General features: G+C 29.5%; 1 protein-coding gene across 20 annotated transcripts in view; it reads right to left on the bottom strand.

Moving 5' to 3' along the window:
* Positions 1-4,978: 4,978 nt before the first annotated feature.
* LOC130448356 (heterogeneous nuclear ribonucleoprotein 27C) overlaps positions 4,979-22,950 on the bottom strand; it is a 28,637-nt gene continuing 10,665 nt past the window's right edge. For 4 of the 20 annotated variants that reach the window (XM_056785689.1, XM_056785688.1, XM_056785685.1 and 1 more), the window contains exon 8: positions 4,979-5,209. In XM_056785689.1, coding sequence (XP_056641667.1) covers positions 5,115-5,209 — 95 coding nt within the window. In that variant the 3' untranslated portion in view covers positions 4,979-5,114. Of the gene's footprint in view, positions 5,210-7,415; positions 22,353-22,950 lie in introns of those variants that run through there. The other 16 variants (XM_056785706.1, XM_056785701.1, XM_056785696.1 and 13 more) reach the window with 8 other exon arrangements.

Raw genomic sequence — 22,950 nt, 5'->3', positions numbered from 1 at the left:
GCTACTGTCAGAGACGACGTTGGAGAAATCATTTCCCTTTTGAAGCCGGCGCGGTTAGGGATGGAAACTTTCGACTCTGATACATTTAACAGTTATAGTACATACGGGGTGCTGCAAATAAACACCTAGAATACCATCCCAAAATTAACGCAAGATTTAAATTTGCCGCGGTTTATGCTGTATTGACATGGACAACAAAATCCATGTCGATTCGCTTCAATATCGACAGTTGTGGAAAGGAGAAACACTATTAATGGGAAATTTACTTTTGTCAGAAGAAATTATCAATCTGTGAAAAGTGTGACAAATTTTGACTTTGCAAAAATAAATTCTATTTGCTCCATAATTTCTTTGTGAATGTCCTTTGCTTATGTTTGTAATTACGCCTACATTTCTGAGTGACATTTGATTATCTTTTTGCGTATAAATAATGTTTCCTGTTGTGAGAAATCTTGTAATTGAGAGCCACGTTAAAACAAAAACGTGCAATTCTAGTGGGCCAACAAACACGTACCATTAGAAACGAAACACTAAAATATAATAATGTATAATATATAAATTATAAACATTGGAATAACTAATATTTTATATAATAAATACCTTATTTATCGTCAAGTAAAATTATTACGTTCACCGTTCACTAATTAGAGACACATCACCATTAATGAACACATAGAAGGATCGTCATAAAAAAGTTCGCTATATTTTACCCTGTTTCTAATGGTACGTGTTTGTTGATCGACTCAAATTACACGTTTTTGATTTTTCGTGGTCTACAATTAACCTTACTGTGTATTGACAACCCCAAAAAGAAACAAATCGATAACTGATAGTTCGTTGACTTAAAATGTGAAGATTTCTCTTTTATCGATAATATCGTGGAGTTCTCTGGCTCTTCGGGGCTTCGCAGCAGAAAATTATGAATGACGAATTTCCAAAAGTCAATCATGAGAATCTATCTCGTTATTTCGCTTCCACTTAGGTTTAGGATTATAACGCTCTGGACTAAGTGGAACGGGAAAGATCGTGGTCATGATTGTCGTGAGTGTTTAGTGGAAAGCACTCAAACAAGATTGTATGTTGTATATCCTCCTGATGTTTTGAATCAATTGCTTTCGAATGAGGAAAGGGATTTAGTGATTCAAAGAAAACTTTATGTTTCTTTTAATGAATACCATATACACGTTAATCGATCACGTGACGATGATTATAGATGTATATTATCAAAAAATTGAATATTCTTAAAATGTATAGCCACGTATATCGTAAGGAAATCCTGATGTTTGCCTTGGATTGACGTATCATCAGATACGGATGAAAGCATGATTAAATATTCATTTGTGTACGTAATTTATTGGATTTTATTTAAAAAAAAATACTTTTATCAATAATAACTTGACTAAAAACGAAACGTTAGGTTTTTTTAATAAAATTTAGTTTTTTGTTAAATTTTTTTCTTAACTTCAGAATTAACCGCGATATAACCTTTCAAAGTTCAAAGTAGCGATTGGTAACATTTTGAAGCCTTTTGAACGTTTTTGAATTGAAGGTTTCAATGTATTCCAAATCTTTTGTTTGTGTGTGGTACTGGCAACATCTACTTTGTCTTTGAAAAACATAAATAGTATCCTAAAACATCCTACAATTGTGTTTTTTTGACTTTAAAAATGCTTCAACTTTTATTTTATTGAATTTTGATAACAATGGGTAGTATTCACCCCTTACAATAATTTGTATATATTAGTATTTGGTAGATTTTCAAGTCAAGGGGTAAATAGAACTTAATGCCAAAATTTACCGCAAATCCATGCGTCTTGTTGGAATTTTGTGGTGATACCGTATTTTTATCGTTGTTCACATTCAAGTTTATTTCGTTATAATTATTCATTATTTCTATCCCTAATTTTTTAATCACCAAAGCACTAAATGGGTAACTCAATTTTGACTAATTTACGTAAACCGACTATAAAATAAATGCTTTCTAGTTGTAGTTCTGTACAACTAACTTTCATTGAAAACATCCAAGTTTATTTCGTTATAATTTTTTATTGTTTCTTTTCCTTATTTTTTACTAAACAAAGCACGAAAAGAGTATCTTAATCTTGACTAATTTGAGTAAACCGACTATAAAATAAACGCTTTCTAGCTGTAGTTCTGTACAACTAACTTTTATTGAAAACATTCAAATGTATTTCATTATCATTTTTGTTTATGTCTATTCCTAATTTTTTAATCACCAAAGCACTAAATCGGTAACTCTATCTTGACTAATTTACGTGAACCGACTATAAAATAAATGCTTTCTAGTTGTAGTTCTGTACAACTAACTCTTATTGAAAACACCCAAGTTTATTTCGTTATAATTTTTTATTGTTTCTTTTCCTAATTTTTTACTCAACAAAGCACGAAAAGGGTATCTTAATCTTGACTAATTTGAGTAAACCGACTATAAAATAAATGTTTTCTAGTTGTAGTTCTATACAACTAACTTTTATGGAAAACATTCAAGTTTATTTCGTTAAAATTTTTTATTGTTTCTTTTCCAAATTTTTTACTCAACAAAACACGAAAAAAAAATCTTGACTAATTTGCGTAAACAGACTATAAAATAAATGCTTTCTTGTTGTAGTTCTGTACAACTAACTTTTATTGAAAACATACAAGTTTATTTCGTTATAATTTTTCATTATTTCTATCCCTAATTTTTTAATCACCAAAACACTAAATGGGTAACTCAATCTTGACTAATTTGCGTAAACCGACTATAAAATAAATGCTTTCTAGTTGTAGTTCTGTACAACTAACTTTTATTGAAAACATTCAAATTTATTTCGTTATAATTTTTGTTTATGTCTATTCCTAATTTTTTAATCACCAAAGCACTAAATCGGTAACTCAATGTTGACTAATTTACGTGAACCGACTATAAAATAAATGCTTTCTAGTTGTAGTTCTATACAACTAACTTTTATGGAAAACATCAAAGTTTATTTCGTTATAATTTTTTATTGTTTCTTTTCCTAATTTTTTACTCAACAAAACACAAAAAAAAAATCTTGACTAATTTGCGTAAACAGACTATAAAATAAATGTTTTCTAGTTGTAGTTCTATACAACTAACTTTTATGGAAAACACCCAAGTTTATTTCGTTATAATTTTTTATTGTTTCTTTTCCTAATTTTTTACTCAACAAAGCACGAAAAGGGTATCTTAATCTTGACTAATTTGAGTAAACCGACTATAAAATAAATGTTTTCTAGTTGTAGTTCTATACAACTAACTTTTATGGAAAACATCAAAGTTTATTTCGTTATAATTTTTTATTGTTTCTTTTCCTAATTTTTTACTCAACAAAACACAAAAAAAAAATCTTGACTAATTTGCGTAAACAGACTATAAAATAAATGTTTTCTAGTTGTAGTTCTATACAACTAACTTTTATGGAAAACACCCAAGTTTATTTCGTTATAATTTTTTATTGTTTCTTTTCCTAATTTTTTACTCAACAAAGCACGAAAAGGGTATCTTAATCTTGACTAATTTGAGTAAACCGACTATAAAATAAATGTTTTCTAGTTGTAGTTCTATACAACTAACTTTTATGGAAAACATCAAAGTTTATTTCGTTATAATTTTTTATTGTTTCTTTTCCTAATTTTTTACTCAACAAAGCACGAAAAGGGTATCTTAATCTTGACTAATTTGAGTAAACCGACTATAAAATAAATGTTTTCTAGTTGTAGTTCTATACAACTAACTTTTATGGAAAACACCCAAGTTTATTTCGTTATAATTTTTTATTGTTTCTTTTCCTAATTTTTTACTCAACAAAGCACGAAAAAAAATCTTGACTAATTTGCGTAAACAGACTATAAAATAAATGCTTTCTAGTTGTAGTTCTGTACAACTAACTCTTATTGAAAACACCCAAGTTTATTTCGTTATAATTTTTTATTGTTTCTTTTCCTTATATTTTACTAAACAAAGCACGAAAAGAGTATCTTAGTCTTGACTAATTTGAGTAAACCGACTATAAAATAAACGCTTTCTAGCTGTAGTTCTGTACAACTAACTTTTATTGAAAACATTCAAGTTTGTTTCGTTATAATTTTTTATTGTTTCTTTTCCTTATATTTTACTAAACAAAGCACGAAAAGAGTATCTTAGTCTTGACTAATTTGAGTAAACCGACTATAAAATAAACGCTTTCTAGCTGTAGTTCTGTACAACTAACTTTTATTGAAAACATTCAAGTTTGTTTCGTTATAATTTTCCATTATTTCTATCCCTAATTTTTTAATCACCAAAATACTAAATAGGTAACTCAATCTTGACCAATTTGAGTAAACCGACTATAAAATAAATGATTCCTAGTTATAATTCTGTACACCTGAGTAACTAACTATTCTGATAACCAAAATAATATTGAAAATATTCGATTATTATTGTTAAATTAAAAATTATGAAAATGTTAATACTGGAAATTCTATAGTTTTTGGATATTAGCTCACCAACTATCACCAAAAACCCAAATTAAAGTTGCAGAAGATAATGTGGAGCTTCAAAATTGGCTTTTTGGGGCAATCATAATCTTCTACTACCCCTCTAGAAACTACCAAAGGGTTAACCTTCGAAAACCTAATCAGGCTCGTAGTTTGAATCATTTAACTCTTGGCATTCAGATATCCTCGATACCTATAGTACTAAGATGGCTTCTCAGATGAGTTACCAGTCGAATTTAACGCATATTCAAGTGAAGCTGTTTGGTAAGAGACACTGAAGGTCTTTCTATATGTACCTCAGCTTGTCTTACGCCAAATGCTTCTTCATATGTAATAGTTACATCTAGAGATTGTGATGGGTTTGAATACCCAATTTTTTGTTAACAATAATTTCACTTTGTTAAAAGGATCTTGATGGTACGAGATTTCCATTTATCTGAAAGATGAGGTTCAAGGTTCAATAATGAAACAAGACTTTGGAAAATTGTCAAGTACTTTTTATTACCTAAACAAATTACAATTATAAACAATGAGTGAGAAAATATTAAAAGACAAATTTGTATAGTCAACAGGTACCATATTTCGAAAATAACATATTTTATAACGTTTATTTATCGTCGGTAAGGATGATAGGGTTGGACGACTCCGTATGTACCACCACGTTGTGGTCCATTTCCATAATCGCCCGCAGCTGCCGAACAACTTCCTATAAAAAAAATTAGTAAGCGTTCAAATAGTGATTTTACACTATAAAAACTAACTATTGGTGGTTTTTTTGTAATTAAAACAAGATTTAATTAGTTTTTGTTATACAAACGTAATGAGCGTTCCATGGTCATTTATTTGAAGCGGCAAATGATACAGTTAAGTTAGCTATGGTTATATATATCTTAAATATTTCAAAAACCCGTTCAAATTGCACTTACACCTAAATTACTAGCTAACTTATCAATTTTCATCATACTTACTGCAATACGAAGTAGACATGGTGTTGTTTCACAATGAAAATAAATTATTTTATGTACCTCGAGGGTGTGTACCCAATATCAAATTTGACGTTCCATTAATCAATCTAAAGTATATTGAAAAATTGAAAGTAGCTATTAATCAGTTAAGAAAGTTAATTAGTGGGAAAATTATGTGCGCGTCAGATGGTATCATCCTTGAAAAAACACTCATCTAGACAAGGTAATCTCGAAAGCCAACAAAGACTTGTTGGCAAGAATAAAGTCTAAGATGGGATACTGGTGGTCGAAAACTGAACAAACAAAAAAGATTCCAAGTCTAATCTGTCTAGGTAGTAAAAGGGCAATGTCAACTTGGTCCACTGCAGCCTTAGAGAGCCTCTTCTTCGCCCCATAATGAAGAAGGACGCATTTAGTGAAGCCCATAAGCTAATCCAGACAGTAAAAGTCAGGAAATCTGGTTCTAGAGCCGTGACAAACCATTGGACCGTATGTATATAAAAGACAAAAGCATAAAGACCTTCCACAAGCTTTAAATGTATTTCTCTGGTTCAAAGCTAGCACAAGAAGATGGATTGGACATCTCTGAACCAATACGTCTATGAATATCACTCACCACTAGCCAAGAGAACTTAAAGGTCCTGAAAGCACTAGATAACAGCAAATAAGTAACCCTAATGAGACTTCCAGACCACCAGAATTTACCAGGAAGTGAGAAAACGGACAGCCTTGCCAAAAAGGGATAACAGTTTGATACTTTGGGCGAGAGCTCTACTGTAATATCACGAAATGTCACTTCAATAATGAACTGAACGAATCAGATGGAGTCTACAAGAAAATTTAATCAACTAGAAACAAATATTGACACAAAACGGAATGAAAATAAAGCAAAAATATGTTAGTGGAAAAATAGAAGTCAGGTTTAAAGAAAGGATTTGGAATAGAGAAAATGGACAAGGCATCAATAAACTTAAAATCCCCGTAGAACGTCCATTTTGAACGTTCTAGACTTACAATATGGCGACTTAGAGGAAACTTACAGTTTTGTATTGAATGGGGTGGAATCTTTGTTAGTTGGAAACTTATCAAAAAACCCTCGTATGATTTAATTTCAAATATATTTGAAATTTATCTCGAATAAACTAAAAAATATTTTGATCTTTTTGGTTTTTTAGCAGTTGTTTTGATTATTGGGTTTTTATAAGTGCAGTTTTAATTCAAATATAATTTTTTAAGCACCCTGTATCACAATTTTTGTTCTTAACTACAAAAATAATGCACAAGCCGCAAATCCACGTAATTTTCTGGAACTTTTCACGCTCGTACAAAGAAGTAACTTTACAAATATATACGAGGTTTATTCATAAAATGAGTTTCCCAACGAAAAAAAATGTTGGTTGTCATTGATTAATAGATGTTTGGAAAGATAAGACTTTCCTCTATTTTTCGACTTAATCGCCGTTTAAATCAATGCATTTTCCATCTTCTTCATGCCGCGGAGATACCTTAAAAATTCTTTCAACTTTTCGTCGGTTGGGAAACCGTCCCTTCCAAATATTTGATGATAATCACTGGGGGCCAAGTCTGAGTTATGAGGGGGTTGTGAGACACTATCTTTGAATTATCTGCAAAGTTTCCACACATACACTACAAATGGGAGCTCCATTTTTAACGAGAGAAAGTCAAGCTCTTCGGGAACCTCATCTTACGGACAACCCTCGTAATAATATCAATATTTATGTCCTCGAACATCGAATTTAATATTGGGTATATACATCCTTCAAGTGTTTATTGCAAAAAATTATAAAAATGTGAATCGTTTTCAAATCTAGAATAAAAACTTACCGCAGCGAGTTTATATTCGGTACACCTGGTATAATCGAAAGTTACGTAAAAATTTTTTATATGGATAGAAATATATGTCAAAGGTAGAAGAAAAAGAGACAGTTGGATTTTTTATCATGTGTTATATTTTCTCAGTTTTCAGAGATGTGATAGGTACATTGTTTTTTTTTGTAAGTATTCTATCAACTAATAAACATCTTAAATGAAGCTAAATATATAAACTACCCACTTAAAAATGCACTACTATATATATTTATCTTATATTTTCTTAAAACAGTTATTTCCGAACTAGCTATTTGTTCATATTTATAACAATTACTATTTATTTAATGACCACGATAACCTTTACCATAATTTTATACATAGAAGAAGAATCACGTTCATGTCACGTCGTACTACCACAATTTTTCACGAAATAAAAACATTATTAATGACCAAAAATTATAAAAACACGGTTCGAGATATAGGACTCGATCGAAAGCTTTTTCAAGATCATGAAATCATAAGTTTCGAATTTCGTCGATTATTGTTTCGCAGATATTGGGGTGAAAATCTAATCCCAGCACCATTATCTATCAACAAATTTGTTTTTGGAAAAAGCCGAACATAATTCGAGATATAGAACTGGTTCGAAAGCTTTTTCAACATCATAGAATCATAAGTTTCGAATTTCGTCGATTATTGTTTTGCAGATTTCTTGGGATGAAAATCAAATTCCTGCGACGGCTATCCGATTAAAATTCCAATTCAAAGTGTATATATATATATATATACAGTATGTCTCATTATATTTTTTAAAGTATGTGAAATGTTCGTTATTTTCGTCGATTATTGTTTCGCAGATGTCTTAGGATCAAAATATACGACCCCGATTGCAGAGTTTCATCGAATTTCTTCTTTTATAGAAAATAATATCATTCGAAGCTATAGGATGTCCCACTTTATGTATCTTGACGTTTTACATAATTCTTCTAAGGCATGTTCGTTTTGGCATTAAATTTTTTTAACGGTATCAGTATACAAGTCGTTTTTGAAAAAAAATCCAACCACGAATCGAGATATAGGACACGATCGAATGCTTTTTCAGATTCAAGAAATCATTAAATTTATAATATCGCAGATTTTTTGGGGTGAAAATCCAATCCCAGCACCATTATTTATCAACAAATTTGTTTTTGGAAAAAGCCGAACATAATTCGAGATATAGAACTCAATCGAACGCTTTTTCAAGATCATAGAATCGTAAATTTCGAATTTCGTCCATTATTATTTCGCAGATTTATTGGGGCAAAAATAAAATATTTGCGTCATCTAACCAAAACCAATCCAAGATACAAATATACAGTATGTCTCATTATATATTTGAAATAATTCAAATTATTCTAGATCATAGAATCATAAGTTTCGAATTTCGTCGATTATTGTTTTGCAGATTTCTTGGGATGAAAATCAAATTCCTGCGTCTGCTATCCGATTAAAATTCCAATCCTAAGTATAAATATACAGTATGTCTCATTATATTTTTTAAAGTATGTGAAATGATCGTTATTATCGTCGATTATTGTTTCACAGATTTCTTGGGGTGAAAATCGTAATTTTTTCGATATAAATTCCAATAAAAAAAGTATCAATATACAGTATGTCTCATTGTATATTTGAAGTTATTCAAAATATTCTAAATTTTCCACTGTATTTTAATAAATATACGAACCCCAATTTCAGACCTCCATCAATTTTGTTCTTTCTTGTGCGATAATAAATATAAAGCGTATAAAGTTTGTCCCATTTTTTTATTTACGATATTTCAGACAATTGATTGAAAATTTGCATTTTCGTTTGTTTTTTAAAATCCAAGTGAGTCAAAAATGATTGTTATCCTTCGCAGCTTCTCCGTGATTATTTTGATCTAAAACAATTGAATTTCTTCTTTTATAGATAATACGAAACTATAGGATGTCCCACATTTTTCGTCATGACGGTTCAGAGAATTTTTCCAAAAACGTGGTCGTTTGGGCGTTAGATTTTGTTAACGGCACCGGTTTCAAAACCACGATTCAAGATATAGAACTCGATCGAAAGCTTTTTCAAGATCATGAAATCATAAGTTTCGAATTTCGCCATATCATTGTTCCGCAGATTTCTTGGGAAGAAAATCAAATTCCTAGGACGGCTATCCTATTAAAATTCCAAATCAAAGTGTATAAATATACAGTATGTCTCATTATTTTTTTTAAAGTATGTGAAATGTTCGTTATTTTCGTCGATTATTGTTTCGCAGATGTTTTAGGGTCAAAATCAGAACCCTACGTAGTTTTTTCGCTTCAAATTCCAATCAAAAAGTATCAATATACAGTATGTCCCGTTGTATTTTTAAAATAATTCAAAATATTCCAAATTTTCGACTGTATTTTAATAAATATACGACCCCGATTGCAGAGTTTCATCGAATTTCTTCTTTTATAGAAAATAATATCATTCGAAGCTATAGGATGTCCCACTTTTTGTCTCTTGACGTTTTACATAATTCTTCTAAGGCGTGTTCGTTTTGGCGTTTGATTTTGTTAACGGTATCAGTATACAAGTCGTTTTTAAAAAAAAATCCAACCACGATTCGAGATATAGGACTCGATCGAACGCTTTTTCAGGTTCAAGAAATCATTAAATTTATAATATCGCAGATTTTTTGGGGTGAAAATCCAATTCCAGCATCATTATCTATCAACAAATTTGTTTTTGGTAAAAACCGAACATAATTCGAGATATAGAACTCGATCGAACGCTTTTTCAAGATCATAGAATCGTAAATTTTCGAATTTCGTCCATTATTATTTCACAGATTTATTGGGGCAAAAACAAAATATTTGCGTCATCTAACCAAATCCAATCCAAGGTATAAATATACAGTATGTCTCATTATATATTTGAAATAATTCAAATTATTCTAGATTTTCGATGGTATTTTAAAAAATATACGGCGCCAACTGTAGAACTTCATAAAATTACGATCAAAAAGTATATACAGTGTGTCTCATTAAATCCAAAAATAATTTAGGAGATTATTGATTTCTAAGTTGAAAATTTCTAATAAAACGATCGAATTGGGCGCCAAATTGGGTGTTTTTTTATACAAAAAATTTTAGTTTAGTTCCGACGTGAGATGATCAACGTTTCGATGGATTTTTCTACTGGATATTATTTGAAATACATACAAATCTATCAAGCTCAATTTTTTTTCGTTTTCAAAACACAGTGGTAGAGGATTTTCATTATTACGAAGAATAGTACGGTTGAAGAAGTTAAAGTAGGGAAAAATTCAACATTGACTTAATTATTAAATAACACCTTTTCATAATCGAGTAACTAGCTGACTTAAGAATTAAAAAACAAGTTTTACACACACGCAAGTCACACTGATATATTAAATATGGGGTTTAACAAAAAAAAACCAAAACGCGATCGTTATTTTCCGGTCGAAAAAAACCCTGGAAACTATAGTTTCTATGGGTCGAAACTTTCGCAGAACGAGAAGAATCCTCCAACTAACATTTTGTCCATCCCTTGTCCATAAATCGCTTATCCTATGTAGTACATTTAAAAAAAAACTGTGATATGAAATTTTGATTGAATATACAGGGAAAAAAATTACGTAATTTTCGTAAATATGCCTGTATATAGACAAAACGATCAATTTTTTTGTTTATAAAAAAATTCTCGGCCTTTTTCGATATCAAATTTTTTTTTCTTAGCCCGTTTGAAAATTACGATCCCGTTGAGGACTTTTTGGTAAACCCCGTATACGATTCCTTTTAATTATTTTAGAGCATTAACTTAATACAAAAATGAATTATTTTCTTTTTCTTTGAGCAACAAATAGTTTATGCGCAGTCCAATAGATGGCAATCCACGAATAGAATTCATTCTTTGAATACAGGGTGTTCCGGGACTCGAAAAATTCGTAAGTGAATAGATGACGTGAAAATAACGTTGTGACATAAAAAAATTTTCTCGTACCACCCTTCGTTACTGAGTTATACGCCTTTTTCGTATCACACCATTATTTTCACGTCATGTATTCACTCTCGAATTTTTTCTATCAAATTCCGAAACACCCTGTATATTTAACAAAATCGATACTTTCGCAAGTAAATATTTGTTTAGTAAAAAAAATTATTTCTATCCGTAATAATTTAATCAGCAATAAATTCAATTGACCCTGTATATTCTTAATGAAAACGTATAAGCGAAGAAAAAATAATGTCCCCCTGTATATTTCGATAATTTTTCCCAAAGGAACGTGTCTTTTTCTCAATATTGTAGACCAGTTTCAACGTTGTTATACTTCTTCAGCACAACGTACTCTTATAATTTTTTTTCTCTGAATGTACCATCTTTCGGACTGACTGTTTCAGCGTGTGTTTTGAAGAAACACGTACACCCTTAATTTAAAATTATGTTAAATAATTATGGAAATATCTTAATGAACTATGTACCTAGATAAAAACGACATGAGACATTGCACTATATTTAAAGGCCCTAGGTTTTTATGATGTTTTTTTATTGTACATAATATATTCTTCTTTTTTTTTAAATTTAAAACTTATTGAGTAGTACCTGTACATCAGTCAAATTTTATCTAATTTTAACTTTCTCTAATTAAATTTATAATTATATACTAACAATTTAATTAACTATAGAAGCAATTTAATAAATAAATTTTATATTGTAGTATTTTTGTAATGTCTAGAAGCTACAAATATACCTGGGGATTCCGTATAAAGTTATTTTAATATACTCGTGTGTACAAAGATATAGAATCATCTACGAACATTCTGAGAATATTTTTCCAAAACGCACCCAACTTCTAACTACCTTAGAAAATAATTATTATCGAACAAATATTTTTTTTTAAATTTTCACGAAATAACTATTAGAAATAAACAATTTGAAATTTAACACGTTAACTGACGATGTTTTAACGGAAGTTCTTAAAAGTGACCCAAATTTAAAAGAGAAAAAGAAATTAAAGACAAATTACCAGAAGTTTGATTGGTAATTGATTATTTAACACGTTAACTGACGATTGAATTATAAAGGTTGATAAAAGGGACGAGAAAATGAACCGGAAAAAGAAATTAAAGACAAATTACCAGAAGTTTGATTGGTAATTGATTATTTAACACGTTAACTGACGATTGAATTATAAAGGTTGATAAAAGTGACGAAAAAATGAACCGGAAAAAGAAATTAAAGACAAATTACCAGAAGTTTGATTGGTAATTGATTATTTAACACGTTAACTGACGATTTTATTATAGAAGTTGTTAAAAGTGACGAAAAAATGGACGAGAAAAAGAAATTAAGGACAAATTAGCAGAAGTTTGATTGGTAATTTATTATTTAACACGTTAACTGACGATTTTATTATAGAAGTTGTTAAAAGTGACGAAAAAATGGACGAGAAAAAGAAATTAAGGACAAATTACCAGAAGTTTGATTGGTAATTGATTATTTAACACGTTAACTAACGATTTTATTATAGAAGTTGTTAAACGTGACGAAAAAATGAACGAGAAATAGAAATTAAGGACTAATTACCAGAAGTTTGATTGGTAATTAATAAATCAACACGTTAACTGACGATGTTTTAATGGAAATTGTTAAAACCGACGAAAAAACTGATCAGATAATTGATTATTTAACACGTTAACTGACGATATTAGAATAGAAATTGTTATAAGTGACGAAAAAATGTACTAAAACAAAAGATCTAGAACAAAATGTCAGAAGTTTGATTTTGTACTTTTTCCTTCAAATAAATTGAAAAAAAATCGAAAAGACTGTGTATATAGTTAATTATTTTTTCCAGTGTAGACGATTCGTATGATAGTGTTTTGTATTAATATTTGTTTTTATTTACAGCAGCTCCCCCACCACGTCAGAAAGGGAATATAGTACCTAACAACCATTCAAATAGACCCGTAAATTACTTATCAACTATTACGATTATTTCTAATTTTTTCTTTATTATAGACTGAGGAAACTACAAAATGTTGCAAAATTCCGTTAAATTTCGGTAATTGATAAAAAAAATTGTCGATATATATATTTCCAGTTTTAAATTATTTGATATTTGTTACTAAGTTTTCGTAATTTTTGCAACACCCCATAGACACGTTTTAAACACTAAATTATTAGTTTTTTGTTATTTTCAACATGAACTCTATTCAATTTGTATTTATTTCTTTAGATAAAAAATTTCCAGTCCCTATCAATAAATCGGTATAAAAAAATCTAAGCGGGAAATTCAAATATTCAAAAAAATGCAGTTTTTTTAACATTTATCTATTCTAAATAAGTCATCTAATTTTATACTAATTTTTATATATATATATATATAATTTTTTTTTTCAAATTATTCACACAACTCGTAAAAAACAAAACTGTTAATTATGTTAATTAAATATACAAGGAATCCTCACATCATTGACACGATCTAATTTTCAAAATTTTTCAACGAGAACTAAATTCATAAAATGAAAATAATTTTTTTTGTCATGGAAAATACGGTTCCATTATTATTATTATTTTTTTCAAATAATTTTGTCTAAAATTATAAAAAACCAAATGGGCTAATTAAATCTATAAAAAACTGATTAATATTTTCGAAAAATTAACTGCAACTGTAAGCCGAATGGCAGTGAACGTTTACCAGAACAAGTAACGTCATAGTTTGCAAAATAAACCTGTTTGCGCGAACATAACCTCAAATACTTTCATTTAACGCATTTCAATGGGAAAATAATGGATATTAAAAACATTTTTCGTACAAAAATGCGCGATTTATAATTTTAAAAACCATTTCATCCTATTGGAATCTGTAAATCACGTGTAAATATATACATTCGATATGCTACAACGAAAACATAACCTCAAAAACTTTTATTTTGCGTATTTTAGTGAAGAAAAAATTAAAAAAAAAAACATTTTTGTACAAATTCGTGATTCGTGGTTTTACAAACCATTTTTCTCTATTGGGATCCATAAACCACGTGATTCCATATGTTACAATGTAATATCCTTTTTAGAACGACTCTATAACATTGAGACCGTCTAATATAGAAAATGGATAGATTTTGAGATGATTTTTTTTTCATTATTTACAGACTGTTTAAGCTCGACACACACGATACGATATACCGCAACGGTGGAGTAGCCGTATAAGGACAAACTGAAAAATAAACCTTTTTGTGAAAACATAACTCTCAAAAACTTTTCTTTAAGGGATTTTAATAAAAAAAATAATGAAAAAGAAAATTTAAACTTTTTAAATACAGCTCTCGATGCATTACTTTTCGTATATACCCCGTAGAAAGATGATAAAAATCTCGATTAGAATCAATTTTGATGAATTTATAACATCCACCATCCTATTGGTTTTTTTTTTGATCATTTATTGCGTCGTTTATACCAGAGAAGAACCGGTCCCGAAACTACCAGTTAGTGTAAACCAGAGCTTTCACCACGACCTAATAAAAGTTATCGAAACAAAAAAATTTCAATCTACCGTTGATTCTCAGTTGAAACATAACCTCACAAATATTATTTCGTCGTCATTTTACGAAAATAAGTTTAAAAAAGAATGTTAAATTGTAAGTTTTTAAATACAGCATTACTTTTCGTATACGCCCCGTAGAAATATGGTGAAAATCTCGATTAGAATCAATTTTGATGAATTTATACATCCACCATCTTTTTGATTCTTTTTTGATTTTTTATTGAGTCGTTTATACCGGAGACGAACCGGACTCGGAACTACCGGTTAATGTGAGCGAGGCTTACCTCACAAATATTATTTTGACGTCATTTTTCGAAAAAAAAAATCGTAGAATTGTCAATAAATATATTTTGTGAATAATTTTTTGATTTTAGATGAAGTCTCGTTGAAAAAAATTTCAAAAAAATAGATTTTGTCAACAAATGAAGGATGCAACAATACGAAACTTTTTTTTTCAATATACAGAAAACCGACATGTTTCCATACACTAAGAACGGTCGAAAGATTTTCTTTAAACCTTATTGGTGTTGGACAATTTTACGACTCACCTGATTTTTTAAACAATCAACTAGCACTTATGTGAAATTGCTACTAATAAGTTATTTATTATAATTTTTTTTACTAATTCAAGGCGCAAGTTCAATAAATTTTGCTCACATAGTCCATGCGCTAATTTAGTACGAATTCAAATACATTTAGATGCACCTTATAATTGTTAATAGATGTTTTCATCGACGTTCCACTAAAGGCATTAAGCCTCTACAGATTTCAACCACTGGCTAAAAAACCCTGAAAAAATATGATTCGACACTTAATTTTGCGCATAAAATTTATACAACGTTCAAAAATTTGGAGGAAATCACGGAAAATTCTAGAAGATTTGAATTCATAGCAATGTAAGAGTGGCTTAAGACGCCACTGCAAAAACTTGACGTGTTACAGTGATGCCGATTCGTGAATTTTTACCTTAAATTTAAGAAAAATTGAAGTGTGTCAAAGGAAAAATTTCGGAAAAGAAAATTATTCGTTTATCTCAAATTTTTATCTCGTTCCTTGTTTTTTGGTTGTTGAATAAGGAAAAATAATTTTTTTGAAATAACTGAAATTGCGTAAAAACTAATTTTTTAAAGAAAATAATTTATCGCGCCAATTTTTGAAGTTTTTTTTCAAAAAAATTGTTACATTTTATAACTAAGAAATTAGGGTTTCGTTAAACCACTCTGTATATATAATCTATAAATTTAATATTATTTCTAATTTTTTCGAATTCCAACTGGAAATATATGAAATTTCATTTTCGACATCATTTAAAATAACTTTTTTTTATATTTTTTTCAATTTCAAAATTGAAATAAACTGATAATATTCTGAATCTTTTATTTTTCATTATTACTAGAAAAAAAATGCAAAAGAGGGAACCGCAAATATTTTTTCAAAAATTTTTGCAATAAGTTCAAATTTTAAAATCTAATTAATTTCTTCATTTTTGATATTTTTCAAATATAAACTAAATTGTAATATTTTTCAATTTTGCTTCCATTTAACTGTCAGATTTTTAAATTTATTTCAATTTAAAGTCCACTTCTATACATGAAAATCCTGTACTGCAATAAATATATTTCAAAAAATAAAAAAAGTTATTAAACGAATTTTGAAGAAAAAATTACGCCTAGTGCTTTTAGGACTCATAGAAATTGAGTAATTGCTCAAAAATAAACCAAAACACAAATATTTTGTCGAAATTTTGAAAAAAAATCAAATTTCAAAAATATAAATATAAATACTCATTTAATTTCAATACTTTCATAATCGAATCCCATTTGAACATATAAAAAATCCAGTGGGGTACTAAAATAAATTTTTAGAGAATATAAATAAACAAATTTTAATTAGAAAATAAAACAAAGATCGTTGGGGTACCTTTGGTGAGTGATGGAATAGAGGAACAGCTCGAAAATAAAAAAAATCAATAAAAAAAACAAAATCGTAATTTTATTTAAATAGGATTAACTTCCAAGTCCAGCCCTGGGTCAAAAAAATCAAATGTCAACAGAACGAAACAAAAAAAATTACCATCTACATTAAATTACTTTTATATATATATATATATATATATATATATATATATATATAAACCAATTCAAGACGAATATATTTTTTCATTTTGGGGTGGGAAATAGAGGGGGGGCACATCTCGTAAACAAAAATAGGGTACATAAAAATGGAGGTGTGCGGATAGCGCTTGGACTATATTACAAAAAAGGAAAAAAAATCGATGGCATATAACATTTTTTTTGTCAATTATTATCTAGATTAAGATGAGAAATTTTTAAAAAAATTTCTAGTATATTGGTCTGTGTGTCGACACCGATTTTTAAAAACTAGACAATAGCTATGATTCTATAGAACATTGCTTAAAATAGATTGTCACAAAAAATATATAATAATTGTAAGTTAAAATGAAAAAAAATGGGGAGACGAAAAAAATAGAAAAAAATAAAAATAAAACGTCAATTACTATTTGATTAGATAGACAGACAGGTATATACAGACAGACAGAATGTTTTTATACACTAAATATAATTTTCCTTGATTTTAAAGTTACTGTTAACCTAACTTATTTAGAAAAATGCTTGCAAAAATTTAATTCCACATTATTAGATTTTTTAGTTAATTTATAATTACAACAACAAAAAAATGGCGAAATGTGGACGAACGGACGAGGTTTAATTCATATAATTAGCTATACTTAAATATTATTGCTATTTTTAAAAGTTTTCCTTATTTAAATGTAATATACAGAGTGTAACAACAATAATACTTCCATTTCAACGTACAATTCGAAAAAATTCAGATTGTTATGTATATAAATAAGTGATACATGAAATTACATTTTCTGCTCCTTCGAGCCACCATTTCCGGCTCGAAGGACCAGAAAGTTGAATGTTCTATTTCTAGTTTCTAAAATAATTTCAAATATCTACATTACGATTTTTGTAAATTACTCAAAATTACACTTTTTGGTCTTTCGAGCCGGAAATGGTAAGCTCGAAGAACCAAAAAGTGTAATTTTGACTATGGATGTAAGACTAGAAACTCGAAAATTCTAAAGTAATTCTAAATTAAAAAATATTTAATTAACAATTTTTATAAACTTCTCAAAATTAGACTTTGTTCCTTCGAGCCTACCATTTCCGGATCGAAAGACCAGAAAGTGTAATTTTGAGTAATTTACAAAAATCGTAATTTAGATATTTGAAATTATTTTAGAAACTAGAAATAGAAAATTCAACTTTCTGGTCCTTCGAACTAGAAATGGTAGGTTCTACTATTTCCGGTATACAAACTGTTTGGTATGCAGCAATTGAATACAGAATGTCCCATAGAAGAGTGAAACGGTTCATAGATTTAAAATACCCGTCAAAACGGAATATCGTACTTTCGTTTTTATGTATACACTCTGTGAATAATTTGCACTTATAAATATTTTGTACTAAGAAATTACTAAAGTTAACGTGTAAGTACATAAATTTGCTAACTTTTATATCGAAACAATACCCCAAGTCTCGTATCGTATGCTATAAATACCAAAATAAAATGCGTAATTTCTTAATTACTAATTCTCGAATACGAATATGCGAGATACAATCCACACACTTTTTAATTATACATAACCTCAAATTCAATGGTTAAGTTACATCGATCCAATAGGATCGACGTAACTGAACCCCTTAAACTGAACTTTATAATCGCAATTTATGGTCCTTCGAGCCGGACACTATATATGAAGGTTCGAAGGACCACATAATGTAATTATTTTATTAGAATAGACCAAAAAAAAACGACTATTTTTTAACGATATCGTGAAAATATCATTCATGACGATAAAAAAAATTATCATGAAAGATTGATTCCTTAATAATAATATTAAGGGGTGTATAGTTAGGAATATTGATTTTTTAATCATTTCAAAGTTACTCGACATTGGAGTTAAATTCAAAAAGATATCAGTGACTTCATCTCGGTATAACCGCTTATCGTATTCAAAAAATTTGATTTTCCGGCTCGGAGGAGCCATAAAATGCGATTGTAAAGTTCAATTTAAGAAGTTGTCAATCCTTTCATCACAGTATCGTTAAAACAAATAGTCGTTTTTTTTGCTTTAGTCTAATGAACAATCCCATTATATGGTCCTTCGAGCCTTCATATACCGTTTCCGGCTCGAAGGAACATAAATTACGATCCTGAAGTTCAATTTAAGTGGTAAAGTTTTGTCGATCATCCAATCACAATATGGTTAACAAAAATAGTCGTTTTTTTTCGGCCCAGTCTAATAAACAATCATTATATGGTCCTTCGAGCCTTCATATATAGTTTCCGGCTCGAAGGTTCATAAATTGGGATTATAAAGTTAAGTTTAAGAATTTAAATTTTGTGGATCCCGTTATCACAGTATCGTTAAAACAGATATAAATCGGCCCAGTCTAGTAAACAATCACATTATATGGTCCTTCCGGCCTCCATATACCGTTCCCGGCTCGAAGGACCATAAATTGCGATTATAAAGTTCAGTTTAATCATAAATATTCAATGTCTACAAATTGTAAGCGTTAAACTACACTCTACAATTATCAATTCTGGTCCTTCGAGCCGGATATGAACCGGCGATGTGTATGAAGGCTCGAAGGACCATATAATGTAACTGCGTGCGTCACTAGTGGTAGATTTGCGTCTACATACTCCCCCGAAATTTTCGAAATTATTATAGTACGGGATCATTTAGAAATAAGATATAAGAAAGGCATTCAAATCGTAGAACGTAGGCGGAGGAAAATCGCTACACTAAGAAAACTCGATATATCTAATAAATATACAAATTTAATGAATTTGAAAAAAAAATCATCCGATATCTTTCCACCGGTTTATTCCATTCTTTCGAGATACGTCAAGTCTAAAACAAAAAAAAAAAAACATATCGATAAAATTAGAGCATTTTGGGGATTTAGACAGAGCAAACGACACTCTCAGTATCCTTACACCTCAAATTTAAGGTACGTACGTTTTCCTCGACCTAGTTACTACATTTTCGAAAACTATACATATATATATATATATATATATATATATATATATAGAGAGAGAGAGAGAGAGAGAGAGAGAGAGAGAGAGGGAGAGAGAGAGGGAGAGAGAGAGGGAGAGAGAGAAGGAGAGAGAGAGAGATGTACCCTGTTGACCGAATTTTACGACAGTTACTCAACGGGGTAATTTTTTATTTTTTATCGAGGAATCTCGTACGCGTACCACATTTCACCAAGTCCTTTTTCCTTAATTCACAACCGTTCTACTTATAACATATTTATTATAGTCTTAATCTAATTACGATTTAGTCTTTCAAAAAATTACTCTAATTAGGAGATAAATTGATATCGATAAATAAATTTGTATAAAAAAACCACTAGAATGATTAAAATTAATTCTGTACAAAATAAACAATATAAAATTAAAAAAAAAAAATAATATTCAATTCGAGACTATATCCAAACGACTTTCTGTTTGTTGTTGTTTTTACTTTTTAAATATCGTTTTCTTTAGTCACATCGTTTAAATCGCAAGCGTCGCATATTGAAAAGGGTTTCCTATTATATAGTTATTTAATTATATCACAGTTGGTAGTAATTCTACACCTAAATTTACTATGTTGAAATTATTTTAGCATTAAGATTCACTTGGGTGTTTACAAACGATAACAGTGGCAACAGTGTATTTTATATACTACGAATTCTACGATAAATTAAAATATTTTAATTACATTTACATATATATAGATATTTTTCAAAAATTTGTCTTACAATCAGCATAGGTCACATTTTTTTTTGGCGATTTCGAGTTATTTTGGACGTTACTAGAGATACGAAGTGATAATGTGATTATACTCATTATAAAACTATTTATTGTAGAAGGTTCCAGAAATAATGAACGATTTTAGTCGATTTGGAAAATTCTTAAGACCATTTCACACTTATAAAATAGAAAATCTTATTTTGATTTCCACGGTTAGTTGATTTATGAAATTTTTCGAATATTATCGACTCCTGGGTTAAGGGCCATTTAACACAGACCGGTTCGTACACAAAACACAAACACGAACCCTTTTAGACACATTGTCAAAGAAAATTTCGATTTTTAAACACGTTAAGGCAAAAATAGGACCCATTGTCGATTTAGACGCATTATTACTGCGAAATATCTTTATTGGATACGTTAAGGCCATTTCACACGAACCGGTTCGTACGGCACAGTCTCGACTTTCTGAAACGTCATGATTCGGTCAAAACAGGAGCTTTGGTAAATAAAAATATCAATTTAGACATTATTAATTCGAAATTCAATTGTTGGAGACGTTAAGGGCATTTCACCACGAACTGGATGGTACGGTACCGTCTCGATTTCGTGACACACCACGATTCTATCAGAACAGGACCGATTAATAAGAGAAATATCGAATTAAACACATTACCGAACGAGAAATTCGATTATTGGCGACGTTAAGACCATTTCACACGAACCGGTTCGTACGGAACAGTTCCGAAATGGTGACACATCGTAATCTTATTAAACAAGGACTATTTGTATTGAGACCGGCTGTCTAGTCTAGTATTTTACATACGTAACGAATTTTATATTCAATATGTTGACTTAAAGGGCGTTTTACACGAACCGGATTACGATTATGAAGCAGAAGCTCGCTTATTTTTTAATATAAATCAATTTTATAGCTTCTATTTTACCTCCGTACCGGACGCGATATCGATTTCCAAATCATCCAATTCTCATTCATTAATTATTCGTACCGAAAAGAAAATTAACAGCTAATATTTATTTAATTACCTAAAAAACAAAAAAAATCATCCTATTCCTTTCTATTATATAACAAATGTAATCTCCATTTTATAAACATTTAACGTATTTTGTACTTTCGACCCGTTTATTGTGGTGAAATGACGATTCTAAAATAGTATCGGAAAATAAAAAAAAAATGGCGATATTTAAATCTAGATTACACTTAGTTTCGAAACACGTGACAGAGCGGGTAAAATTGCAATCGGATTAGTTCGCGCGAAAAATTAATCAGTCTTGTTAATTTGATATTGAGACTTTTGATTTGAACGCGGGAAAATTTAATTTCGGAAGGAGGTAAGGGGTTAGGGGGTTGTAAGATGGTAACGGGGGAGAGCACCACAAATCCATAGCCGGAAACTCGGCGAAAATAACGTGACTAAAGAAAAACGTACTAAAAGTATTTAAAGCTCGTCATATTTCGCAAGTAATCGTCTCGAAAAAAAAAACTTTTTTTTAAAAGACAATTTATCATAGAAAAATGTTCAACTTGCGACTCGATTTCAACAATGTACTATTTTATAATCGAAATACTACCTACTAAATTTTTCAGTGCAACTGCATTTCTTTTAGGGCCGAATGAAAATCTGAAAAACAAACGAAACAAAAAAATATTGATAAAAAAAATTAAAAGCAATCAGATAAATTACTTCATATTTTATCGATTTATAAAAATCGTTACACGAATTGAAATATATTAAGGCCGGATTACGCGATCAGGTTATAACGAACAGTCACTACTATTAGTTACCTTTTTTTCGAGCGCACACTGTATCATAAATAACGAAATGATGATTCTAATTCAATATTGGACCGTCTGCAGAGGAAGTACTAATTATAAATTAGATGTATATATATATATATATATATATATATAGTATGTACAAATTAGTGTTTGATATACAGGGTGGAGCATAGCGAAAGACAATTTTATCAAATTTTTGGGAATGTTTTGTTTAGAAGACATCCTGTTTTATTAGAAAAATAGCATCTTTACTAGCGGACCATCTTGTATAACAAGAAAAACGAGACTAGATGACAAACTACAGGCTAACCCTGTATATATATAAATTGATATCATGAAAATGAAAATTATTTTTCAACGAATATGATTTTTGAAAAGCCCTGTGAAAAGAAAAGGTTTACGTTTTATCTATTACCTTATTAATAATGGTACGTAATGCG

Source organism: Diorhabda sublineata, chromosome 8, assembly GCF_026230105.1.
Source record: "Diorhabda sublineata isolate icDioSubl1.1 chromosome 8, icDioSubl1.1, whole genome shotgun sequence".
NCBI classification, from domain to species: domain Eukaryota; kingdom Metazoa; phylum Arthropoda; class Insecta; order Coleoptera; family Chrysomelidae; genus Diorhabda; species Diorhabda sublineata.
Note: the sequence above shows the minus strand (reverse complement) of the source record. Positions and strands in the feature narration are given on the sequence as shown.